At 37.4% G+C, this 27,666-nt stretch overlaps 1 protein-coding gene and 1 long non-coding RNA gene across 6 annotated transcripts in view; one reads left to right on the plus strand and one right to left on the minus strand.

The window, feature by feature from the left end:
• LOC128263966 (transcription-associated protein 1-like) overlaps window positions 1-27,666 on the plus strand; it is a 249,763-nt gene that overhangs the window by 83,069 nt on the left and 139,028 nt on the right. For all 3 annotated transcript variants that reach the window (XM_052999246.1, XM_052999247.1, XM_052999248.1), the window contains exon 4: window positions 16,457-16,623. In XM_052999246.1, coding sequence (XP_052855206.1) covers window positions 16,457-16,623 — 167 coding nt within the window. The remainder of the gene's footprint in view (window positions 1-16,456; window positions 16,624-27,666) is intronic.
• Window positions 17,917-27,474, minus strand: LOC128263969 (uncharacterized). 3 transcript variants are annotated; one of them, XR_008268615.1, is made up of 4 exons: window positions 27,444-27,474; window positions 21,012-21,086; window positions 18,153-19,201; window positions 17,917-18,049 (listed from the first exon to the last, which is right to left on the minus strand). It is a non-coding gene; the product is annotated as an uncharacterized LOC128263969 (long non-coding RNA). The 3 variants fall into 3 exon arrangements; XR_008268614.1 differs by having other exon boundaries at window positions 17,964-18,837; window positions 18,978-19,201; XR_008268613.1 differs by having other exon boundaries at window positions 17,964-19,201.

The raw sequence follows: 27,666 nt of genomic DNA on the forward strand, positions 1-27,666 counted from the left end.
TTGGTGGGACTAACACACACATCTTCTGAGCTAGCCGCACGATATGCGTAGCGAACGGAAACTAAAAAATTAGTACGTTAAAACATACTATAATCAGAAAATGTAACAAAGAAGCATCGTGAACGTGGGCCAAATTAAGATGGTTCATGGATTGCCACTACTGCAGAAGACTCGTCTTGGCTGGATCGTGACTGGTGGCGGGGATAGGCTTCGCGGCAATACCTCTTTTTTGGCATCTCAAGGCTTGAACCATAGTGTCGATACACAATTTCATGTCCGCTTGAAATGTCTGGTAAGGCAATTTTAAAAAGTCGAATATTTGGACAGTGGAGACATAATGGCCAGCATGGAAGAGCTGGAGTGTGAGGATCATTTTGTCAAAAATTTCTCTCGCGACATCAGAAGAGCTGTCAACAAGTTGTGCCTGCTGCCCATCAATGATGAAGTTGAAAGACAGGCTTTCAACGGGGGGAGTATGCTAAGCACAGCGGCAATTCAATCCAGTAATAGAGAGAGTCAGAATCATCATATCTAAGCGGATTTTCTTATATTTCAATTAATTTGAGTACAAAATTTGAGCTCACCAAGCAACGCCTACGGTCCGTCGTCAGCGCATACGTTTGTTTTTGTTGTAGCCCCTGTTTATAAACGTTAATAAACTAAATGACATATGACAAATGACATATTGTTTGCTCATCACAATATTCAGGTAGAAGACTGAGGGACACTATCATTATCATATATAGAAAAGACAAGAGAAATACATAAGTTTGTTTGGAACCCGTTAGGTAAACCAATAATTATTCATATTAAGAATTAAGAACCTTTTAAACGAAAACATGAGTTAGATTTTCATCATCTTACTGGTCATAGATCCTTAATGTTTGCAATTGTAGTTATATTTATTTAAGCTGTATATTTTATAAGAAAAAATAAAATTACGAAGGCAATTGCAAGCCATACCCCCACCTAGCTATATGCTTAATATCTAAGCTCATTAAGACAATGGTACAAAATATTTAATCTGAAATTGTAATAAAAGTAAAATTCATATGGCGCAATTGGTGGCGTGTTTGGCGGTCCATGCAGCCTAACAACACAGGGTAGATCGGGCGTTTTTCCAGCATCTCATGGCGCAATTGGTGGCGCATTCGGCACATCTCATGGCGCATCTGGCTGCTCAACCAGCCTGGTTGCACATGGTAGCTCGGGCATTCTTCCCGGAGTTGCAGCATCCCAAGGCGCATGTGCCGGCGCATTCGGCGCATCTGGCAGTGCATTTGGCAGCACATCTAGTCTGGTTACACAGAATAGGTCGGGAAACAGGGTCTATCCTACAAATATTTCAACACATGTAAAAGCTGCTTTTATGCAAAGACAATCTAATATGCAGAAAGTTAGTAGACTTGCCAGACTTAAATGGATATTCGGAAGATTTGCCAGTATTTATTACCATGTTCAATGAATATTCGTTTACGCATCAATATACGAATCTCGAGAACTTACTAGGATTGCAAAAAACATTATGGGAAATGCTAAAAATTAAGCTAAAAGCTTACTGAATAATCCCGAAAATGTGGGTCATATGATCGCTTACATTTTTGTTGTTGAAGTCCAGAACTTTTAATAAAAAGCCAGGTTGAGATGGGTAACGAATTTGCAACTTTATCGGAACACAACCTCGATAAAACAGTTCCTTTTGCAACTAAAGTTAAAAATTTAGTAATATACTTACAATTCGCTGAAGCCGTACAATACCTCCATAATCCGACCTTGATAGAACAGCTCATTGGGAAATTGCCCTTATCAAAACGAATACAATGAAGCGAACACTGCACAAATATATTTATTTTCCCAAACTTAAGCCACTTTAGCGCTTGGCTTGGCGAAATAGGTAAAAGTGTGCCTAAAGTATCCTTATGAATCCGATGATGAACACTGATCGTTATTAGCAAAGAACTGTCATGCAAACCACACAACATACAGAGGTTCACAAAGCGCCAATGGTGACTTGTTACAAATGAAAGGGAAATCATCCATTACTCAAATGCGCGGTATATTAAAAGGCAAGTTATAAAAAGAAATGGTGTTCAGTCCCACGTTAGCAATGTTAAGTTGCCCAGCTGATCAAGCTTGCACCATCTGGCAACTCTATGAAAAATATATTAATAAGAAGAGAAGCGACCAAGAGCGTAAACGAGCAACAGCGGCTAATTTTCACGACAACGGCATTTTTTCTCTAACAATTAATCATTGAAGTGCACAATTACAACAACGGCATTAAAGACTTTAAGTCTTTGAACTTCTGTTGTTTCTCATTAAGATCGATAGAGCACCTCTACAATGACAGCCCTGCATATATCGGCAAGGCGTTACAACTGAACAGATGGGCTCTAGTTAAAGAACTTGGTCTTTGTTATTGTTGCCTGTATCGTGGACACAACGGGACAAGTTCTTAGTTTAAGCTGGAACGCAAAACAGATGGTTGCCAGAGATACCACCATAGCACTCTACATTTTGAGCATACTGTTATAAATACAAAGAATGTGACTGTAAATCAACCCAAAGCTTGGGTTAACACAGTTAAACCAAATACAACTGGTATATTATTAATCATTATTCGTTTAACGAACTGGTCCAAATAAATCTATTATCAACACCTACGCCTTTCTTGACGGAGGATCTTTGGCGACATTTATCAATTAAAAATAAGCAGAAAGATTGGGTGTCTGCAATGCTTAAGCGGGACTTACATTAAATTGGATTGGATCTCAAAGAACAGAAGTAAAATCTATGGAATTGCAACTAAGAATTCGTTGGAAAAACGGAATGTACCAGAATGGCAGCTACCTTTTCAGTCTCTTAGTCTAAAGCAACTTGGAGATACATTAATGACTACATAGATTCCTGACTAAAGATTTTTATCGGAATTTGCAACTGTCACTTGGTGTCCACAATTAAAAGCGTTGTCTTTGACACAAATTTGGTTGTAGCTAAATCCGCTTTGGTGAGGTATATTTTTGGACAACCCCAAAAAAGCTCCAAAAGTCCCTTGATATTTACCATCGTATCCCATCAATGAACTTTTATCTGGAAAGGGAAGTGCATAATTTAGTCTCATATTGTTTTATAAGTGAAAACAAGTCAAAATCTCAGAGCAACGACTAGAATCATTAGGCGTTACAAGAGCGAGAAAAATTTTAAAAGACGCTACAAAACGATTAATAAACTGAGTGGAAAATAAAATTAATTTAGAAAAAATGCTTGAGAATGATCAAGCAATTATGGATTTCGTGAGCAAAGGTTATGCTGTTTAACTTTATAAATAGGAAGCGTCCATCCTAAATAATCGCACCTGGTATTTACCCCATCTCGGAGTCTATAATACCAACAAACCAAAATAAAGTGTTCGATGCAGCAGCAGGTGGATTGAATTTATCTTAACTCAAAATTTTTGAAAGGACCAGATGAGAACCCACCATTAACACAAGTACTTTTTCAATCTCGCCAAGGCTCAGTTTGCGGTGACATTAAAGAAATGTTTTTACAAGTAAGGGTTATAGAAGATGACCAATACGCCTTAAGATTCTTATGGAAGTATAGAAACCAAGAATCGTACGCATCTACTTTTAAAATTAATATAATGATATTCGGTGTTCTTTTTTCCCCTTGTTGCGCTCAGCATGTAAAAAATCTAAACGCTCAAAACGCTTATTTCAAGGGCTTCGCTTTTAGTACTTGTCTCGTACGGCTTCAATTACAGATTATTTATGTTAAATGACATAATTGAAGCCGTACGAGACAAGTACTAAAAGCGAAGCCCTTGAAATAAGCGAAACGGTTAAGTGTGTCCACAAGCTGGCAAATTTCGATTTAAGAGGCTTTGTGTCGAATTCCCTAGACGTACAGCACAACCTTAATAATAATAAGGACTAAATAAATGCCAGCGTAGTAGTCAAAATACTCGGAGTGCATCATAGTAGCCAAAACGACGATTTTATTTTTAACTTAGAACTTAGGATGTCACAAACGGAATAAAATTTATAAAGTTTGAAATGATTACAAAAATGTAAAATGAGTAAGTGTTACTCGCCAATATTCCTCGAGTGTGACGTAAGCATTGAACTGCACGTGTTTGTGATGCGAGCGAGATGGCATCCGTGGCCTATTGGCGAATCAAATACCAAAAAAAAGTAGAACTGTATAGTATATATACTATACGAACTACAGGTTGCGGCCTTAGGAACTCGACTGAGAAATTCAATTTTAGCTAGTCACATGCACGAGTAGAAAGATCCATTTCGGAAAGAAAAGGTTTGAAGCTACCTTTCCTGAAAATTGACATGAGTCGATTTGCACACTATTTTCGTTTGAAACGAAGTGTAGGATGGATCTTAAGATTTATAAATCGTGTACGTCATGGTAGTGAACTTTACGTTAAGCGAATTACAATCAGCATAAGACAAATTATGTAAAATGGCACAGTCTCAATCTTATTCTCAAGAACTAGAATGCATTCAGAGTTCCGACGACGTTCCGAAAAGAACTTAAACATATTCCTTATGTTCCAAATTAACGGATGGCTTATTGGTGGTATACGAACTCCTCAACCAGTATTTTGCCCAATCGACACAAATTGACTAATTTGGTAGTCAAATGGTACAATGAGCGTTATCACCACCAAAACAATGAGCTTATTTTAAGCGAAATCAGTCAAAAACTTTGGGTTATTAGTTTAAGACAAGCTGTTAAACGGGCCAAATTCAACTGGCAATATTGCAAGAACAAAACCGCACGTCGTATCGTAATTTGAGGGGGAAATTGCCAAAAGATATAGTCACGCCATACCAAAGACACTTTTCATATGTAGACTTGGACTACTTTGGCCAAATGATGTTAACAGTCGGCCGACGCCACTATAAAGGGTGGGTTGCCCTATTCACAGTCAGGGCAATGCATCTTGAACTTGGAACAGATTTATGTATATGACGGTGCACACTAAAAGTGTGTGGATGTTGGTATGAGTGTATGGGTATACAGTCTCTGAAATTTCACCAGAAGACTTATTTCATCATTATAGTAATATTGCATCAGCCTCTAACGGTGCTGTGTTTGGTTGTCTGCGTGTTGTCGCTTAAGAAGTACCGTTTTAGCGGGGCGACAGCGTTGTGTCGCTGTCGCCGAGTGTGGTTCGGTGGTAAGCACAGAAAGATGAAGGGATGACGCGAGTAGTTGCGTTTAGGATTTCGTGCGTATAAAACCGAAATTCGCTGCGCTTTTACAATGTCGGAAAATAATAACAATGCTGCAACATCAGAAGTGGTATCTGGCTTGCTATCTAATGAATCAGATGGACCATGGCGAGTTTTAATGGAAATGCAAAAATAAATTTGATCGAGCTTATCAAAGCTGTACAATCATCGACACCTGAAACAACAAATACAAAACAATTGTACTACCAAAACTCAACGCGGACCTTGATGGCGCTGGCGCATCGGCGTGGTGCTCTACAGTAAATATAATTATGGCAGAAAATACGTAAAAGGCAGCGCATTGGTGATGGCCTTGAGTGCATCGTTGGAAGGTAGTGCGTCGCAGTGGCTTGCACAAACTTGTTATCCCGACATAACTTGGGACGAATTTAAAGAACTTTTCATGCAGCGTTTTGGCAGTGTAGAAACGCCAACGGCTATGTTTCTGTCAATGTTAGCTAATTGTCCGACCCATGGCGAATGTCTCTCCAATTTTGCTAGCCGAATGATGACGTCACTTCTCACAAAATGGCGTGACACGAATGTGGAGGAAATTGCAGTTTCGGTAACGCTTGCCAAGATGGCTCACGTTGATTACAGATTGCAGCGCCTAACCTTTACTTCAAATATGCACACCAGAAGTGAATTGCAAGCCGAGCCTAAAGCATTCACGTTTAACAAAAGAAAGAAAACTTTGTAAGAGAAAATATTTTCAACTGACATAAGGCATCCGAAACTTTCAACAATCAAGTGCCATTTTTGTGGAAAATTAGGCCACAAAATGATGGAATGTCGAGCTAAACAGCAGCAAAATCATCCTTCGTCTCATGGAACATTCTGGAACAGTAGCGACAGGAGTGCACTTGGTCACCATAAAAAAGCGAGTGTAAAAGAATTAACAATGTAGTGATGTTGAAGGGTATTGGTAGTGGAGGCATATATAGCACATTACAAATACTTAGCAACGTAAAAATTAACCAACACTGTATTGAAGTTTTGTTTCATGTTTTAGACAATGAGTATTTGATGAATGATATTATTATTGGTCGAGAAGTACTGTTCCCTGGATTTAATATTATAATATCACCAGGAAAAATCGAAATTATTAGAAAAAAAAATGTAAATTTTTGTTCGAATGATGATAAATTTTGTGAATTAAATACCGATCTTGTTGGAGAATACAGAGATAAATTACAAGATCTATTCGAAAAATATTCAAAAGCTTTTATTAATGGAATTCCTTCGACTAAAGATAGTTCTGGTGAAATCAATATAAATTTAGTAGACCCAAGAAAAATTGTTCAAAGAAGACCATATAGGCTTAGTCCAAATGAAAGAGAATTGGTACGAGACAAGATTAAGGAATTATTACAACGTAAAATCATAAAGCCAAGTTCCTTGCCACTTATATCAGATCAGATATCCAGACTTTATGGAGCAAAATATTTTACATGCTTAGACATGGCAAGTGGGAATTATCAAATTCCCATGCACAAAGAATCGGCAGAGTGTACTGCATTTGTCACACTAGACGGACAATATGAATTTTTGGCAACGCCTTTTGGGCTCAGAAACTCACCTTCAGTATTTCAGCGCACAGTCATGCAAGCACTTGGAGACCTTGCAAATACGTTTGTTGTCGTTGACATTGATGACGTAATGGTGGCTGCTGCAACAAAAAGTGAGGCTTTGGAAAGGTTGCAAATTACTCTTAATTGTCTCACGGATGCTGGATTTTCATTCAATGTAAAAAAATTTTCTTTTCTCAAGTCAACAGTTCAATATCTGGGATATGAAGTGAGTGCAGGTGAAATCCGCCCGAATTCGCTTAAAGTTACAGTGTTAACTACCTTGCCACCTCCTAAGACAGTCTCTGCTTTACGCCATTTTATTGGATTAGCGTCTTACTTCAACCGTTATATTTTTTGACTTCGGAGAAGAATAATTTTGTTTGGAGATCGGAACATGAAGAAATTAGACAAACAGTTATTTCTATTCTTACACAAAAGCCAGTTTTAGTAATTTTTGATCCGACCATCCGATTGAGTTGCATACTGTTGCAAGTTCTCGGGGATACGGTGCCTTCTTGTTACACAAAATCAACAACAAGTCGCAACAAGTCATTGAATATTTTAGTAAGGCTGCCTCTCCGGCTGAAGCACGGTATCATTCTTATGAACTAGAAACTCTTGCTGTTGTTTTGTCTATAAAACATTTTCGCCATATCTATTCGGTAGAAATTTTGTTGTCTTCACTGAGTTACACTTTTAAAGCATCAAGAACTAAAATGGATTTATATTCCAGGGTGCAAAGATGATGGGCGTATTTACAGTCCTTTACATTTGACATACAATATAAAGAAGGCAATTGAATGTCTCATGTTGACTCCTTTTTAAGAAATACGCCTTCAGCAGAATTGACTTGCAAAATTTTATAAAAACCAGTTAATTTGGCGGAAATATCTGACAACTGGCTTTTGGCCGAACAGCGTCAAGATTCTGAAATAGTTAATATTGTAAATAAATTGAAAGAAAATTCTCTTGCTGAGGACATTGCTAAAACTTACGAATTGAGAGCTGGAATACTGTATCGAAAAATTCAGCGAAATGGTAGAACTCGAAACTTATCAATTGTTCCTCGACCATTTAGATGGTCCGTAATAAATCAAATTCATGAGTCCATCATGCATTTGGGATGGGAGAAGACTTTAGATAAGGCCTATGACTATTACTGATTCGATAATATGTCCAAGTATATTCGGAAGTTTGTTGATAACTGCATTACATGTAAAATGTCAAAGTCTTCTTCGGGTAAAGTTCAAGTAAGTCTTCATCCAATATGAAAAGTAAGTACACCTTGGCACACCATTCACATCGACATAACTGGGAAGTTGAGTGGCAAGTCTGATCAGAAGGAATATATCATTGTTCAGGTGGACGCTTTCACTAAATTTGTTTATTTAACCCACACGCTTAAAATTGATGCTGAAAATTGCATAAATGCTGTCACGTCGGATATTTCTCTGTTTGGAGTGCCAAATCGTATAATAGCGGATTAGGGCAGATGCTTCGCCAGCACTAGATTTAGTGAGTTTTGTTCACAACAAAAAATTAATTTGCATTTGATTGCGACAGGTGCAAGTAGGGCCAATGGTCAAGTTGAACGCATTATTAGCACCTTAATGAACTTATTAACGGCCGTTGAAACTAGCAATCGATCTTGGCAAGATGCATTAGGATAAGTTCAATTTGCCTTGAACTGTACGGTTAGTCGAGTGACAAAATCAAGCCCCTTGGAATTCTTTATCGGCAAAGTTGCTCGCCCGTTGGGGTTGCTTCCACCCTGCGATATGGTAGAAGAGGTCGACTTGGCAGAAGTAAGAACACGCGCAGGTCAAAATATTACAACTGCTGCAACAATTAACAAGGAGCAATTTGATAAAAACAAGGCTAAAATTTTTGGATGCAAGGTTGGAAATTTCGTATTGTAAAAAAATGAAGAGACGCATCAAACAAAGTTAAGTCCAAAGTTTAGGGGGCCGTTTCAAATAACTGAATTATTAGAGGGGGATAGATATATGCTTAGGTCTTTGACAAATAATAGAAAATATAAATATGCTCATGATGACATAAGAAAAATGCCAAATGGTCAAATACCAGTTGAATTTGAAAGTTGTAATAAGGATTTAAATGTAATTGAAACAGAAACTGTTGAAAGAGACAGTAATAAAAAAGTTGAATCAGAAACTGTTGAAAGAGACAGTAATGAAGTAGTTGAAAAAGACACTGTTGAAAGAGACAGTACTGAAATAATGTAAAAATAAACTGTTGAAAGAGACAGTACAGTTGTTTTTAAGAGTTAATAATGAAAAAATGTAAAAATAAACTGTTGAAAGAGACTGTAATAAAAAAAAAAAAGTTGAATCAGAAACTGTTGAAAGAGACAGTAATGAAATAGTTGAAGCAGACACTGTTGAAAGAGACATTACTGAAAAAAATGTAAAAATATTCTGTTAAAAGAGACAGTACAGTTGTTTTTAAGAGATAATAATAAAATCTGTAATAATAATGTAAGCACAAGTGCAAAACAATTGTTTTGATCATGGCGTGTGGCGCATTAGATAATATAATGAGAAATCTGAATGGTTAATGATAATTAAAAAAAAAAGAGCTGTATCAATAGGAAGATGTTATTTGTAATGGAAATAATAGATTTAGATGAAAAATTAAAAGTTATATTTGAATAAACTTTTTTGATTGAATGGTAACAAAGCATTTTTGGTAAAATTGCCCGAGGTCGTGTAATGGTCAGAATGGCCGTGTCGGCGCACACTAAGAGTGTGTGGATGTTGGTATGAGTGTATGGGTATACAGTCTCTGGAAAATTCCTGAAGACTAATTTCATCATTAAAGTAATATTGCATCAGCCTCCAACGGTGCTTTGTTTGGTTGTCTGCGTGTTGTCGCTTAAGAAGTACCGTTTTAGCGGGGCGACAGCGTTGTGTCGCTGTCGCCGAGTGTGGTTCGGTGGTAAGCACAGAAAGAAGAAGGGATGACGCTGGTAGTTGCGTTTAGGATTTCGTGCGTGTGAAACCGAAACTCGCTGCGCTATTACAATGTCGGAAAATAATAAGAACGCTACAACATATATATATTCTTGATCAGCATCACTAGCAGAGTCGATCTAGCCATGTCCGTCTGTCTGTCCGTCCGTTTCTACGCAAACTAGTCTCTCAGTTTTAAAGCTTTCTGCATGAGACTTTCCCAAAAGTTGTCTTTCTATTGCAGGTAGTATATAAGTCGGAACGAGCCGGATCGGACGAATATAGCATAAAGCTTCCATAAGAACAATCGAAAAAAAAAAAGAATTATAACTTTGCTGTTTTTTAATTTTTATTTTAGTTCTTCGACATATAGTAATGGTTAAATAATTCAGAATTACGATTTAAATTTCATCAAAATCGGACGACTATATCATATAGCTCCCATAGGAACAATGGGAAAAAAATACAAAAAAAAATAATAACTTTGCTGTTTATTATTTTTTTTTTAGTTCTTCGACATAAAGTAATGGTTAAATAATTCAGAATTTCGGTTTACATTTCATCAAAATCGGACGACTATATCATATAGCTCCCATAGGAACAATCGGTAAAAAAAAATACAAAAAAAATTAAAGCTTTGCTGTTTTTATATTATTATACTTTCAGTCAGAAGTTTGCAACGCAGTGAAGGAGACATTTCCGACCCTTTAAAGTATATATATTCTTGATCAGCATAATTAGACGAGTCGATCTAGCCATGTCCGTCCGTCTGTCCGTCCGTTTATATGCAAACTAGTCTCTCAGTTTTAAAGCTATTTGAATGAAACTTTCCCAAAAGTTGTCTTTCTATTGCAGGTAGTATATAAGTCGGAACGAGCCGGATCGGACGAATATAGCATAAAGCTCCCATAAGAACAATCGAAAAAATAAATAAAAAAAAGAATTATAACTTTGCTGTTCTTTAATTTTTATTTTAGTTCTTCGACATATAGTAATGGTTAAATAATTTAGAATTACGGTTTAAATTTCATCAAAATCGGACGACCATATCATATAGCTCCCATAGGAACAATGGGAAAAAAATACAAAAAAATTATAGCTTTGCTGTTTCTTAATTTTTTTTAGTTCTTCGACATATAGTAGCGGTTAAATATTTCAGAGTTACGGTTTAAATTTCATCAAAATCGGACGACTATAGCTTCCATAGGAACAATCGAAAAAATAAATAAAAAAATATTTTAACTTTGCTGTTTTTTAATTTTTTTTTTTGGTTCTTCGACATATAGTAATAGTTAAATATTTCAGAATTACGGTTAAAATAATATATAGCTGCCATAGGAACAATCGGAAATAAAATACAAAAAAAATTATAACTTTGCCCTTTTTTTTAATTTTTTCTTTTAGTTCTTCGACATATAGTAGTGGTTAAATATTTCAGAATTACGGTTTAAATTTCATCAAAATCGGACGACTCTAGCATATAGCTCCCATAGGAACAATCGGAAAAATAAATAAAAACAAATTATAACTTTGCTGTTTTTAATTTTTTTTTAGTTCTTCGACATATAGTAATGGATAATTATTTCAGAATAGCGGTTTAAATTTCATCGAAATCGGACGACTATATCATATAGCTCCCATAGGAACAATCGGAAAAAAATAAAAAAAATTATATTTTAGCTGTTTTTTAATTTTTTCTTAGTTCTTCGACGTATAGTATTGGGTAATTATTTCAGAATTACGGTTTATATTTCATCAAAATTGGACGACTATATCACATAGCTCCCATAGAAATAATAAAAATATATAAAATAACTATCTAATTGAGCTGCAAATCATCATAGCTTCAATGTTTTTCAACATATACGCAAGTAAATCATAATTTTAATGTTTTAGAAAGTATTAAATTCTTGCAATAGCTGCAAGGGTATATGGACTTCGGCTTGCCGAAGCTTGCATTCTTTCTTGTTTAATTTTTTTTAGTTCTTTGACATATAGTAATGGTTAAATATTTAAGAATTACGGTTTAAATTTCATCAAAGTCGGACGAATATAACATAAAGCACCAATGGAAACAATAAAAATATTAAAAAAAATTGTTTTTTTAAATTTAACTTTTTTGTTTCCTAATTGTACCCTTGCAGAGGATATTATAATTTCAGTCAGAAGTTTGCAACGCAGTGAAGGAGACATTTCCGACCCTATAAAGTATATATATTCTCGATCAGCATCACTAGGCGAGTCGATCTAGACATGTCCGTCTGTCCGTCCGTTTCTACGCAAACTAGTCTCTTAGTTTTAAAGCTATCTGCATGAAACTTTCCCAAAAGTTGTCTTTCTATTGCAGGTAGTATATATGTCGGAACGAGCCGGATCGGACGATTATAGCATTTATCTCCCATAGGAACAATAGGAAAAATTTTAAAAAAATTATAACTTTGCTGTTTTTTTAATTTATTTTTTAGTTCTTCGACATATAGTAATGGTTAAATATTTCCGAATTACGGTTTAAATTTCATCAAAATCGGACGACTATATCATATAGATCCCATAGGAACAATCGGAAAAATAAAGAATATTTAATAGCTGCAAGGGTATATGAACTTCGGCTTGCCGAAGTTTGCTTCCTTTCTTGTTGTTTTTTTAATTTCTTTTGGCTAATTAATGATTTGACAGTTCAGAATTACACTTTTAATTTTATTAAAATCGGAAAAGGATATCATAGAAACTATCAAAAAATCTTCTTCAAATCATCATCACACATCACATATACGCAAGTAAATCGTAATTTTAATGCTTTCAAGAATATTGAATTTTTACTATATATGAACTTCGGCTTGCCGAAGTTTGATTCCTTTCTTGTTGTTTATCGATTCATCTAATATAAGAGAACAACAGTGCGATGTTGTCGGACTGGCTCGCTTGCAGCGACCAGTGACCAAACAAGGTTTTTAACAAAGTAGCAGTCCTAAGACCCAGTTTGATTAGTTCGATTGAAATTATGTCGTAAACTTTGCTTGTGGAGTATTTCGAGGTCAATAACAAGTTGAGGTGTCTATTTCGGCATCTGGCTGATAGGCGATATGCTTAGTAAGACAGAATTCATGTGAAAGTTAAAATTGTTAGGCCGAGACTTAATTGCTGATGTTGCCAGATGTCTTATCCGAGTTTGGCTGTCCCCCGATGCTAAATATATTAATATTGCTTCCGTGGTAATCGAAGAGCTTGAGCGCAATTATCAGAAAGAAAGTTAACTTGCGAGCATGAACCAAGTAACGCTCGAGCAAACCTTTGACTACCGAATGCCTCCCTTACTAAATCCATTGCTGTGGCCAAGATGTCTGAGTCATATTCATGTGCGTAGCTTTTATGTGTGTTAGAGACAACGTCGATGCTAGATGATTGTTTCGAATGGGTTTTCTTAGCTAAGTTTGTACTCTCATGATGAAGCAGGGTGTGATGTGCTCTTTGCGCAAAGAGCATTCAATTCTGAAAATTGCAGGATAGGGTGTCCGTGTTTTTTCAGAGCAGATATAGTGGAAAGACTATCGGTGGAGATGGCGTGTTCCCTTTGGCGTAGGCGGCGTGCTGACTGGCTAGTAGAGTTGCAAAAGCCTCGATGGTAAATACAGAGCTTAAGTCGGGTAGGGTGCTTCCTGCATTAATATCGTTTTCGTGATTGACAACAGCGATTGTAATGAAGATCCGTCAGTATAAATCCAGTTCCCTGGGTCGCTTTTAAGGCGTGCAAATTGATACTGAAAAACGTTACTAGGTGTGTTGTTTTTTTCCAAGGTAGAAGAAAGCGATGATGAAAAGGTCTACTGATAGGGCCAAACCTTTTAGGATTCCGTTTAGCATGTTGGCTGTTCTGGAAGTCTTGCCCTTTAATTTAATTTTGAAGGTGCTCTTGTTCATAATGCCCCATAGCTCAATTCGATCAAAGGCCTTTTCGTGACGTGATTCCTTGCCGAAGTGGCATTCGACACGAAGTATTGAATTCTGAGAAGGCCGTCCATGGTGCTGGGTTTTTTGAATGCCGCTTGGTAGTCGCTGATCAGGTTGTGACTATTTATGAACCACATAAGTCGGCGGGCAATGCTTTTTCGATGCTTGTGCTTAGTCAGGGTATAAATGCAATTTATATTAGAGGAACTTTTGTTGGGTTGTTGTTGGGATTGGGGATGACGATAGCAGATCTCCAAGTGTGAGGGTAGCTGCCAGTGGACAGGATGAAGTTAAATATATTAAGCAATCTTTGTATAGGGCATGATGAGCTCCTGCGCATTGCCTTTGGCGGATTGGATGGCCGCTTTGATTTTGGTTGGTTTTAGCGAGATTAGAACGTAGGAAGAGAATAGGTAGCCTTCTATGAGACATTCATATTTGTTGCTGAAATTTTCTTCAGCTCCATGTTTTGTCCAAACCTTGCTAAATGATTCTGCTATGCAGACAAAAACAGTTGTTATAGTATTGTCGACATTAATCAACTTAATGGGTGTTGTTAAATATCCTACTAGACATTTAATGTCTGACCATATCTTTTTTGCAGACGAAAGGAGTGAGATTTTGGATGTAAAGTTTTCGAGGCACTTCCGTTTTTCAAATACGACTGTTTTTTTTTAATGGCATTCGCTCTTTTGTATATAAGAAGGTTGGTAATAGACATTTGCTCCTTAAAAGCTTGGAAGATTGTTTGTTTTGTGTCCCTGAGTAGTTGAGATTTGCCCATCTAGTGGAAAGTTCCGTAAAATAGCATAGACAGGGAAATGAGGATAGGATTCCATGTAACTGATCGCAAATGACCCATTTGCTCCGGTGAGCTACGTGCGTGATAGTGTTGTGGGTAGTCAGATGTGTTCCAGAGCCACCATTAAGCACAATCAAGTTAGATAAGGACAAAATTTGTTTGACTTTTTTACCGCGCGAGTTGATCCCACATATGGTTCCATAAAATATAGTCCCCTAGAAGCACTATTGGTTCGGGAACTTGGTTTGAAACAAGAAAAATATAGAAATAGAGACTGGGTGTGTGAGTTCAAATTTTATTGCGGAGCAGAAGCAAGTAGGGCATCTTAAATTTTTGAAGTTATAAGGTACGCGTGTTTCTTGTAGGCATAAAACGTCAGGAGAGAGTTCTGCAATAAGTAATTTTAATTCGTGGTAATTGTTGAAAACTCCGTTTAAATTCCACTGCAATGTTTAAAAAGGTTGGTTATCACGGGATTTTGTTGTTTAGGAATCAGTCTAACTTCTCGCATACTGAATTTTCTAAGTTTTTGATTTTAATGAGGTTTTTTTGTTGTTGCAATTCAGGCAGTGTGTTCGTGTACAAGGAGCTGGCGGATGAGGGGGGAGGTTCCAAGCTAACACTTGAACGAGTTTTTTCAGAATTTGGCTGTTTGGCCGAGTATTTGGCACGTTTTGCACCTCATTGGGTTGGGAATGTTCGCCCTTACTTTGATCGTATGCCATGAGACTTCCAGTTTGCTAGGTAAGTTATATAAATCGAATGTGGCGAGTATGATGGTAACGAGTATGGTTTTAATACGTCAACGATTTTCTTCAAGAGTTTAAATACGGACTGACCATTTTGGTCGGCCAGCTCTTTCATAATTTCTTCTTCAGGGATGTTTGCAAGGAAGGGGGCACAAATAGTACCATTAACAATGGTAAGACAATCATGGAGTTTGCTTTCGATTTCACATATACCAGCCAAGAATTTAGATTTAAGGAATTTTTCTGCATAATTTTTGGGTTTTACCAACAATAAAAGAGTGGAAATGTTTACCATTTTTTTTGCTTATAACTCGCAGCGCGGCTAACAGCAAGGCAGGAAAATTACGAAATGGAAATGAAATTTTCTTTCGTTTTTTCAGGGAGTTCTTGAAACTCATCTTAAAATTGTTCGCTTTGCGATTATCCCCTAAATTTGCAGGCTCTGGGGCCATGTTTTCAATAAATTAAAACTTTTGAACAATATGCGAATGCACTTGCACTTGAAAAATAAGGTACCGCCTATAAGCAAATAACAGTGTGGATCGCAAGCACGGCAAAGAAAAGATAAGACACAAGATTAGGTACTGACGTCTGCGCTCGATGAAAGTTAGTCGTTGACTTAGGTAAAATATATGTGAACATATTTTTAAAATTTTGTAATTTTTTTTATAAGTTGAATTTTTTTTATTGTTTGTCTCCACATACAGAATTCTCATGTATCAAAAAGTGAACTTGAATGAGGTCCAACGGTTTGAGTTATAAGCTATTTCCCATACAAAAGTTGAAAAAGTTCCATGCTGTCGTGGTCTCCGCCATCTTGCTTGGGCGTCTCTTTTCGATGAAAAAACATTTTTAGAGGCACTTTAAAGTTAGAAAAAAAAATAAAATCAAAATATTGTTAATGGTTCAAGCCAGTGATTTTTTTTATAAATCGTTGATGTATTGTATTATTCAGCAAAAAAAGAAGGTAATTCCAGATATATGGGTTACATAATTAAAAACGGGTCGTGAAATTTTTGGCTTTTTCTATTCAAAGAGTCCTCTTTAAATCTTTATTATATATATATATATATATATATATATATATATATATATATTATGTATTATTATGTATTATGTATGTATATGTATTATCATAATATTTCTTTTTTTCTCTTTTCAGTATAATCTTCTTCCTCGCGGAATATTATCCTTAAAAGTTTTACAAGAGCTCCCAATAATAGTTGTCCTAATGTACCAAATATATAAAAACGCTGTACATCAAGAAGTTGCAGAATTTATTCCTTTAATTTTGACAACCATAAATTTGCAACCCACGATAACACAAAGGTAAAATTAAATATACTCGCATTTATAACTGTTAATCGTACATCGTATATTGTATTTGTTGAAAAGTATGTATGTATGTTCCGACCCTGAAAAGTAGAAATATGTTTGCCACGTTAAAAGCAGAGATAGAAAAAATCGTTTGTAATAAAAAGTTTAATGTGACAGCCACCACGGTATATATTTCTGATACTGAAGTCCTGAAGCAAGTCACAGTCCGCTGGCGTTCCAAAAAGTGGAGCAAAACAGCGCTGCGTTAATCATCAAAGAAAGACTGCATTTTTGTAAGCCGATTCTGTAACATCTGGGATAGAAAAATAAAAGTTTTTAGTTTGTTAGTTCACCTGTAATAAAATGTATCTACTTGAAATACCTTAAGTCATTTAAAATTATAAAATAAATAAAAAAGATCATGCGAAAGTTCCATTGCTTGATGGAGGGCCAGGTCAAAGAGTGGTATTGGATGCATATGAAGTCTCATGGAATAGCCACCTAGTCGGAGTTGCGGTTTGCCCTACAGAAAGAAACCCTTTTTCTAACGAGGTAAGAGCTCAACGGGATCATGAGCTCGAAATGCTGCGAGAAAAAACACAGAACTAGCAGCCACGTTTAAACAGAGGTATAGGGACATGTGGGTGTTGAAACTGCGGAATGGCCGGACATACGTTCTAGGACTGTGAGTCCATACTTCCTCAATATCCTCGTCGCCAGGCGGGAAACACGAAGAAGGGCCTGATTCAGAAGGAGGTGTCATGCCAGACATTCAGCGGCTCGAAATTTAAAGTGGTCTCTATTGTAATCTTTGGAGGATAGACAAGTACAGTACAAGGCGGCAAGGAGCAGGATCTTCAGCGGTCCAACGGGCAAAATTTCGGATTCAGCAGGGACAAAACACCCGTCGACTGTTTGCGCAGCCTTCGTTCACCGACCATAAACTTGGTCAATCGTCCTTTTGCGGCGGCCAAGCTTCTAGATGGATATTAGTCTGCAGTTGACTACAAATGAGGCAGTAGTACATGCTGCTGGAGGGACTTCCCAACGAAATTAAGGAAATTACATATAAGGATAAAACTCGGTTACTAAAACTTTACCTCTGCCCATCGTTGAGCTAGGAGCTGGTTTTTTTTTTAGGGGTAGATGCATTGACGCATACCCTATACAGAATACTTAATCCATCTTGAGCCATCTTTATCAGCAGTGTTAACCTCAAACATGTGGTTTGTCAGATAGAGATGGCTCCGAAGGGCAGAGAATATTAGGCATTCACCATCCCGGTAAGACCGCTCTATCAGTTCTGTCTGACACCCTTCGGACTAATGCAGTTCAGCGCCTGTGCCGGTTGATCCCGCAGAAGCTACGCAGCCATGTAATCGTCTATCTGGATAACCTCCTCATTATTTCGAAGACATTTGACGAACACTGTAGTAGTCTTTGGGAAAGTCGCAAAAAAAAGCAAATTTAACAATAGGATTAAAAAATTACCATTTGGTTTCAAATTCTTTTTGGGTTTATAATCGGAGTCGGATACTTACTAACCGAACCTACGGCGATAAGGCAGCTACGAAGTTTCGTAAACTTCTCCGGACTTTCGGCACCGCTTACAGGCTGTCTAGGAGGAGAAAAGAGTTTTGAAAGTTAAATTTAGCACTCACGGTCGGTCCGGTTTTAGTAAATAAGGATTTTAAACGACGTATTTTCATACAATGCGACGCCAGCCAAAGCGAAATCGGAGCACCGAGAGGGTAAAGACATGTTATCCAGACAGTTCAAGTTAAACCAGGTGGATTGCTTGAATTTCGAGACGACAGAATTCAGCAATAAAGAATACCTGCAAAGAATGCGGGTAGAGGACTATTTGCTGTTTTAGCGCATGATGCCCGAATTTGTGGATTCCAGAGCAATTGACAAGCTTTAATACAACAGGCCCATAATAGCGAATCAGCAGGCGACACCCCAGCTCATAGGAGCCGAAGTTATCACTGATCGACCAATGTAGAAACTATATTTGGATTTCTTACGACCATACCATATATATACCATATACCCAGCCTATGCACCGCAATCCAAAGCCTCGGAACGGGAAAACCAGTCGGTCTTCGAGGCCATCCGGATACATGGAAGATGGGACAAAATACTCGTCCAAGTTCAGGAAGAGATGCGAACATTGTACATTGGTTTGGCAGTGGGGCAGATTACAAACTTGTTCGCGGGTCGCAGCTGTAAATGAAATCCAGAATTAGGTATAACAGATCGTCAGCACATCGTGAGAACGCATGTCCAGGAAGAGACTACACAGAGGGCTTATCGAAGATCTAGCAAACAATTTAACCGAAAAGCTTAAGTCATGCGCTACATACCGGGCAAAGTGGTTTACAAACGGAGATATTTCAATTCAATTTCCGAAAAGTAATGAAACCGACCGATTGGATCTCTATGAACTGAACACATGGCTGGATGCCCCACTCGGTATAAAATTAAAAGTCTTGCAGATAAAGCCCGGAGAACTCAAAATGGGAGAAAATCTCAGGGCGTGGGCGGTGACCTTTGTTGGACATGACAGATGCAGGGGCAGCGGTATTTCCTGGCGTTGAAAAAAAAAAATAATTTTAACAAATTGTATTTACATGTCCTGGTATCAGCTGAAATCTGGCAAAATAATCGGAAAACAAGAAAGGAAGCAAACTTCGGCAAGCCGAAGTTCATATACCCCTGCAGCTATTGCAAAAATTAAATATTCTTGAAAACATTAAAATTATGATTGACTTGGGTGTATGTTTACATTGAAGCTATTTGAAGCTTCTTGATAGTTCCGATGGCAGCTATATGATATCGTTTTCCGATTTTAATAAAATTAAAAGCGTAATTCTGAACTGTCAAATTATTAATTAATCATACAGAATTTCTAAAAAAAATTACAAAATAAAAAAGTTGAATTAAAAAAATAATTTTTTAATATTTTTATTGTTTTCATGTGAGCTTTAAGTTATAGTCGTCCGATTTTGATGAAATTTGAACCGTAATTTTGAAATATTTAACCATTATTATATCTCGAAGAACTAAAAAAAAATTAAGAAACACCAAAGTTATAATTTTTTATACCCTTGTTGCAGAGGGTATTATAATTTCAGTCAGAAGTTTGCAACGCAGTGAAGGAGACATTTCCGACCCTATAAAGTATATATTTTCTTGATCAGCATCACTAGCAGAGCCGATCTAGCCATGTTCGTCTGTCCGTCCGTCTGTCCGTCCGTTTCTACGCAAACTAGTCTCTCAGTTTTAAAGCTATCTGTATGAAACTTTCCCAAAAGTTGTCTTTCTATTGCAGGTCTGATCAAGAATATATATACTTTATGGGGACGGAAAAGACTCCTTCACTGCGTTGAAAACTTTTGACTAAAATTATAATACCCTCTGCAAGGGTATACAAATTATAACTTTACTGTTTTAATTTTTTTTTTAGTTCTAGGACATATAGTAATGGTTAAATATTTCAGAATTAAGGTTTAAATTTCATAGAAATCGGGCGACTGTAACATATAACTCCCATGGAAACAATAAAAAAATAAAAAAAAAATTTTTTTTTAAATCTAGCGTTTCTATTTTGTAATTTTTTTTTTTTAATTCTTTTTGACTAATTAATAATTTTACAGTTCAGAATTACGCTTTTTATTTTATTAATATCGGAAAACAATATCATGTAGCTGCTATAGGAACTATCGAATAATTGAGCGGCAAACCATCATACAAACGCAAGTAAATGATAATTTTAATGTTTTGAAGAATATTTAATTTTTGCAATAGCTGCAACGGTATATAAACTTCGGCTTGCCGAAGTTTGCTTTCTTTCTTGTTAATTACTGATTTAATAATCATAAACCGAGAAAAAAAACCGTTCTTAACAGTCTCAATTTCAGTATTTCCGTGCTCAATAGTGAGCCAAGAACGAATTTACTGAAATCAAGAAGAAATTTTCTTAGATCAAGACTGCTTTTTTAAGAATGAACATACTCGATTTCATAATATGTCTTCTCGGTGTCGAGAGTAAATTGTTCTCAAAATCTTGAAAACGAGAGCGCCTATGCTTGGACTGAAGAACCAACCTATTCGTTCTCAGAACCAAAAATACCTATTCTTAATGCAAGAATAATCAGTTTTAAAAAGCAGTCTTGATCTATGAATATGTCTTATTGATTTCGGAAAATCCGTTCTTGGGAGAGAACGAGACTGTTGAGAACGGTTTTTCTCAGTAGAAATGCCAGATCGCAAAAACCGTTCGAATTTTGTGCTTTTTTTTATTTTATTCTTTATTTTTTTTATACAATTTACATTCGAAATTATATAGCTAAATATATTTAAATCTTATAATTTTCTTAACAATAAATGAAACATACGTATGAAGGGGAGGAGAATCGTCTCTTTGTCGTCTGCTGTGATGAATTCAAGGCACACAAAATTAACTCCGGCCCCTAGAATAACAATTATTAAACTGTGTAACTATTTATATACTCGGATTTTTAAAACTAAATTGTCTCAAAAAAAAACTGGTTAAACAACAAAAAATATAGATTTAAATTTACTATTTAACACGTGCTTAAGTGAAACAAAATATTTAACACGAGTTGTAAAATATAAATTTACCGCAAGTGACACTGCTGCAGTCTATGTACATATGTATGTTTTTTATGTTTCTTACAACTCTTTTACGACTGTGACGTTGTGCGAGCATTAACAAGTAGAACAAGAATAAGAATCAAAGGAAACAAAAAACACATACAAACATGAACTGCTGCAGCGTCACTTGCGGTAAATTACTCTTTTTAAACCAGTGTTAAATCCTTCGCTTTACTTAAGCAGGTGTTAAATAGTAAACATCCGAAACACGTTTTTTTGTTCACAAATAAATTAATACAATCACACTAGCTTTAATAAAATGAAAATTATTATATAAAATATTATTTCTACATAAATGTAAATAATAATAATTATATAAGTTAACACAGGCAGTTCCCAAGAGAAGAAACTGCCGAGTTGCAGACCATATCCGGTGGCCTGCACGCGCAGCGAAGAAACCGCTGACCGCGCCTTCCGGGTGCAAGTGCCCGGAGTCAGGCAAAGGCCTCAAGCTGCAGTTGGATAGGTTCCTTAGTTTAGTCAAAAATTGTACTCCAGAGAATTTACTCTGTATAAAATACCTATGCCCTTACGGGCGTATGGAAATAAATAAAAATATAAAATAAATACCTAACGATTTTATAATTGGCGCCTAACGTGGGGCACTCACGCCATCCAAGTGCAAGAAATTGCAAAAAGTAAAGTAAAAAGTAAAATTAAAATCAACGACTCATGCGATCCAGTGCAATAAGTGCAAGTGAAAATATAATTAAAAGTGCGGTCAAGAACTGGCACTAGAAAAATACGAAAATCAAACCATAATATTTCCCAAAACTTTTAACAAAGTGAAGGAAAACTGAAAAAAAATTCCTCTTAACAAGTGTAAGAAACCCAAAGTCTGCAACCCAAAATCTAAACAAGTGGAACAAATCTAAAATCTGCAACCCAAAATCTAAGTGGAAGAAACCCAAAATCTGCAATCCAAAATCTAAAAAATTCCTCTTAACAAGTGAAAAAACCCGAAGTCTGCAACGGGAATTGCAAAAAATTACTCCCCAAGAAGACAACAGCAGCGGCAGCGATAACGGCAGCAGCAGCGACAACAGCAGCGACAGCGGCGGCACTGACAACGGCAAAAGCCGTCGGCAAAACATAGAACTCGAAGACGAAATAAATATAAGAACATGTGAGTTGGCTTTTTGTCCTAAGTGCTCGCTAATGCAAATATTTCAAAAATAAATTTCGTTGACGCTTAAAAACGAATAAATTTCAAATTTTCCTATGCTAAATTGTGCAAAAATAAAATAAACCAATTATATTTGTTGGAAAATTTTTAGTAATAAAAAATTTTATTTTTGATGCCTAATTTCCGTCACAAAAAATACAAAACATTTTTTTGAATAAAACGTTCTTTTTGATATTTAAATTTTGTTGTAAAAAATAATAGGTGCAAAAATATTTTTTTTAACAAACCCTTGATTGAATTTTGTGGCACCCACCATATTTTTTTTATACTGACTCATGTCTAATCAGAGCGGTTCTTTTAAACAAAGACCATATAATAGCGCAGGTCCAAGCCAACCAGCGCCAGAACCAATGGAGGTCGACACCTCCTCCAGGTTGAAATAGCCCACGGATTGGCAAAGGGGGTCGACACGATCCCAACAAAAAATAAACTTCCTGCCGGAAAAAAAAAACCGACGATGAGGAATATGACTTCGTTGCGCAAGCAAGCACCACGGAGATAGAGGACGAGTTAGCTGGAGAAGACTCCTGCAATTTTTAGAATAAAGTCCCTGCTTCCTTACATTACACGTACGGTAGCAGGAAAAGAAATAAAACTATTAATCGACACAGGCACCTCTAAAAATTACATTTCTCCACTCCCGGGGCTGAAAGGCATCGTGTCAGCGGATAAACCCTTCACAGTAAAGTCGATCCATGGCTTTACTAAAATAGATAAAAAATGTCTAGTTTCAGTGTTCAACGTAAAAACATCCTTTTTCATTCTTAACGACCTTAAAGATTTTAACGGCATTATCGGACTCGACTTACATAAACAAGTGAATGCGAAGCTCGATTTTACCAAAAATGTTCTGCACATTAGCAATGGAACTGAAAAGATCCAGTTTGCTAAAGCGGAAAACGTTAACTTCATAAACATCGATGTCGAGGACGTTCCTCTGGCAATTAAAGCCACCTTCGATAAAATGATTGTAAAAAATCATAAAGCCTTCGCCGATCCGGACGAAGCGCTGCCTTTCAACATAAACACATTGGCAACGATTAAAATGGATGGGGAACCGGTATACTCTAAGTCATACCCGCACCCCATGGGTGTAACCGAATTCGTCAATGCAGAGGTTAAACAACTTCTTGCGGACGGCGTAATAAGGCCATCCAAGACCCCATATAATAACCCTACCTGGGTTGTGGACAAAAAAGGAACTGACCAAAATGGGGTTAAAAAGAAACGATTGGTTATCGACTTTAGGAAACTAAACCAAAAAACCGTAGACGATAGATACCCTATCCCTACCATCTCGACAATACTGTCGAATATGGGCGAGTCGAAATTTTTTACGACACTCGACCTCAAGTCAGGCTTTCATCAGATAGAGCTGGCAGAAAAGGACAGGGAAAAGACAGCCTTTTCAATCAACAACGACAAACACGAATTCTGTAGACTGCCATTTGGACTTAAGAATGCCCCGAGCATTTTCCAGAGGGCCATCGACGATGTCCTCCGGAAAGGAATTTCAAAGATATGCTATGTGTATGTCGATGACGTTATAATATTTTCCAAAACAAAAGAGGACCATGTAAGGGACGTGGATTGGGCCTTAACGAAACTCTTAGAGGCGGGCATGAGAGTGTCCCAAGAAAAGTCAAAGTTCTTTAAAAAAAGCGTCGAATACTTGGGATTCATAGTGTTTCAAACAGGGCTACGAACTTCACCTGAAAAGATCAAAGCAATAAAACAATTCCCCCCGCCTAGAACGTTATACGAACTCAGATATTTCCTGGGACTAGTAAGCTATTGTAGGTGCTTCATAAAAAACTTCGCGACTATCACAATACCCTTAACGAATATCCTAAAGGGAGAAAATGGTAAAACTAGCAAATATCAGTCGATAAAAGTCGACATAGATATGACCAAGGAACAGAGAGAAACGTTTGACAGGCTGAGAGAGATCTTGGCATCAGAAGACGTTCTGCTATCCTACCCGAACTTCAAAAAGCCATTTGACTTGACGACTGATGCGCCAGGCTCTGGATTGGGAGCAGTACTATCACAAGATGGCCGCCCCATCACTATGATATCACGAGCGCTGCGGGACAACGAAAAAAATTATGCAACCAACGAGCGAGAGCTCCTCTCTATAGTTTGGGCACTGAAAACCTCCGGAATTACTTGTACGGAGTGAAAGGCTTGCAGATCTTTACCGACCACCAGCCACTTACCTTTGCCGTCTCGGACAAAAAACCTAACGCGAAACTAAAACGCTTGAAGGGGATTATCGACGATCACGGCGCGAAATTAGTTTATAAACCTGGCAAAGAAAACTTTGTGGCAGACGCGCTGTCTCGCCAGAACATAAACGTCTTAGAAGACGAAATAGAATCAGATGTAGCAACCATACACAGCGAACAATCACTGACATACACCATAGTAAACTGTTTCCGGAACCAAATAGTAATTGAGGAAGGAAACAGCTCCTCTGTTGACACATTCATCTTGTTTAAAAGCAAGGTGCGACACGTAATAAAAATTTCTAACCGAAAAAATCTGCTTAACACTTTACAAGATTTAGTTAATGCTGAGGTGGTAAACGCAATATATTGCTCCCTACCGATCTTGGCATTTATTCAACATCGATATACGAAAAGCTTCGTGCAGGACATAACGGATACAACTGAGCAACAGAAACAACTTTGAATTGCAAGACCTGTTCAATGGCAAAATACAAACGCCATCCATCTAAGCAAGTGGTAGCAGAAACACAGATACCTTCTTATGTGGGGGAAATTCTCCACATCGACATTTTTTCAACAGATGGAACCCTTTTTCTAACATGCATCGATAAATTTTCAAAATTCGCCACGGTGCAGGCTATCGCATCGATGGCCATAGTGGACGTAAAATCCCCTATACTGCAGATAATAAATTTCTTCCCAAAAATCAAAACAATTTATTGTGATAACGAAAGGTCGTTCAACTCCGAAACAATTAAATCGATACTCATGAATCATTTCAATATCACCATCGCCAACACCCCGCCCCTACATAGCACCTCAAACGGTCAAGTAGAAAGGTTTCATAGCTCCCTGGCGGAAATAGCCAGATGCTTGAAAATAGAGGGCAACTTAAGCGATACGACCGAACTAATTCTTTTGGCAACCAACAAATACAATTCTATCCACTCGGTAAACAACAAAAAAACCCGCGGATTTCGAAAGCAGAATTAGGAAGAGAATACAACAGGCTCAAGAAAAATCCCTTGACCAGGTAAACAAAGATAGGACCAAAAGGGATTTCAAGCTGGTGAAAAAGTTTTCTTAAAGGCAAACAAACGCATAGGAAACAAGCTCTCGCCACTATGTTCGGAAAAAATTATTGAAGCAGACCTGGGGACCACGGTCCAAATTGAGGGGAGGGTGGTCCACAAGGACAATCTACGCTAACCATCTTCACAAGATTACTGAACCCCTTTTTCTATTATTTTTATATTTTTCTAGGTTAGGAAAATTAGTCTTAGTTTTTTTACTTACGGCTGTCAAGACGGACGCGACAGTAAACTTAACGACTACACGAACGCAGACTATATCCCGAAAGAAGACAATGAAATTGTCATCTGGGAGTCCTACGGATACCTACAGCACTCAACGAACGTGACGACTTATGAAGACTACGCCGACAAGACGGAAACAATGACGAAGACATTTACAGACGATCACAGGACACCAGTCATAATGACGGCTCTTACAAATATTCGCAAGTTGCTGAATACCTTAAAAATCCACCATAGAGCCGCTAGGAGTATTAACTTAATCGGGGCAGCACTAAAAATTATTGCCGGCACACCCGACTTTAACGATTGGTAGCAAATAAAATTCAATCAAGAACAATTAATGAGAACAGATGAAGGACAAACAGAATTAAATATCAAATTTTAGAAACGTCTAAATGAACTCACAAACTCAATGAATCAAATCCATAAATTCGAAACAGATAAATATACCCATCTTTTGGAAATTATTCTAGCAAAAAATAGAATTGTAATCACGGATCTAGAAAAGATTTTAATGGGCTTAACCCTGGCAAAATTAAACATCGTAAGTCCAGCAATTTTGGATAGTTCCGATATTGGCGAATTCAAGGACAGGCAGCTTATTGACGTTAGTTTGATAGAATTATTAGAGGTATCTAGTGACCATAACCGACAACCAAGGCGAGAGAAAAAAAATATCTGGAACCTACCTGGTAACCTATTCTGACAAGCCCTCAACGGAACTTGGTTCGTAAATCAATTGGGAAGTTCAATGAGAAAACCTGCTGTGTCGGCCATGGCCATAGTCAACATCACGGCCCACCAGAACCGGCTGAGTCTCCAATTTCTTCACGAGCTGAGTCTGAGCAATCTCCACCACATCGGGACCCTCAGAGAAGAACTTACACTGGGGTCCTTCCTCAGCAACTCCTTCTTCCTACTTTCTTTCTGTGTTCCACCATTTAATTCGGCTATCGCTATCTAAGGGCCAGAAGTCACACCAAACCACGAATTGACAACGATGTGGAACGAGCGGGTCCCCGGGACGTCGACCACTTGAAGGGGGGAGAAGTTAACACAGGCAGTTCCCAAGAGAAGAAACTGCCGAGTTGCAGACCATATCCGGTGGTCTGCACGCGCAGCGAAGAAACCGCTGACCGCGCGTTCCGGGTGCAAGTGCCCGGAGTCAGACCAGAGCACTCGCGGAGCGAGTGATCGCCACGGGCAGGGACAAAACGCTGACCCTGCAGCGAGGCAAAGGCCTCAAGCTGCAGTTGGATAGGTTCTTTAGTTTAGTCAAAAATTGTACTCTAGAGAATTAACTCTGTATAAAATACCTATGCCCTTCGGGCGTATGGAAATAAATAAAATATAAAATAAATACCTAACGTTTTTATAATTTATACTTAGTTTTTATTTTATAAAATATTAATTACTTACCGTGCAAGCATCGCAAGGGCCTCCATCAAATCACATGAGACCAATAGGTCGAACAACCGGGCATCTATTGCGATCTTCGTCTCCATGCTTCCATTTTTCAATCAATCAAAGACAAAACGTTAATTCACGCCCCGGGCGAAAATTTCTAAGGAAAACGACGAAGTATACTTTGGTAACTTCCAGAACAATTTGAGAGAGGACTTCTTTCACAATTTTTATACCT

The sequence above is a fragment of the Drosophila gunungcola genome, unplaced genomic scaffold, assembly GCF_025200985.1.
Source record: "Drosophila gunungcola strain Sukarami unplaced genomic scaffold, Dgunungcola_SK_2 000035F, whole genome shotgun sequence".
NCBI classification, from domain to species: domain Eukaryota; kingdom Metazoa; phylum Arthropoda; class Insecta; order Diptera; family Drosophilidae; genus Drosophila; species Drosophila gunungcola.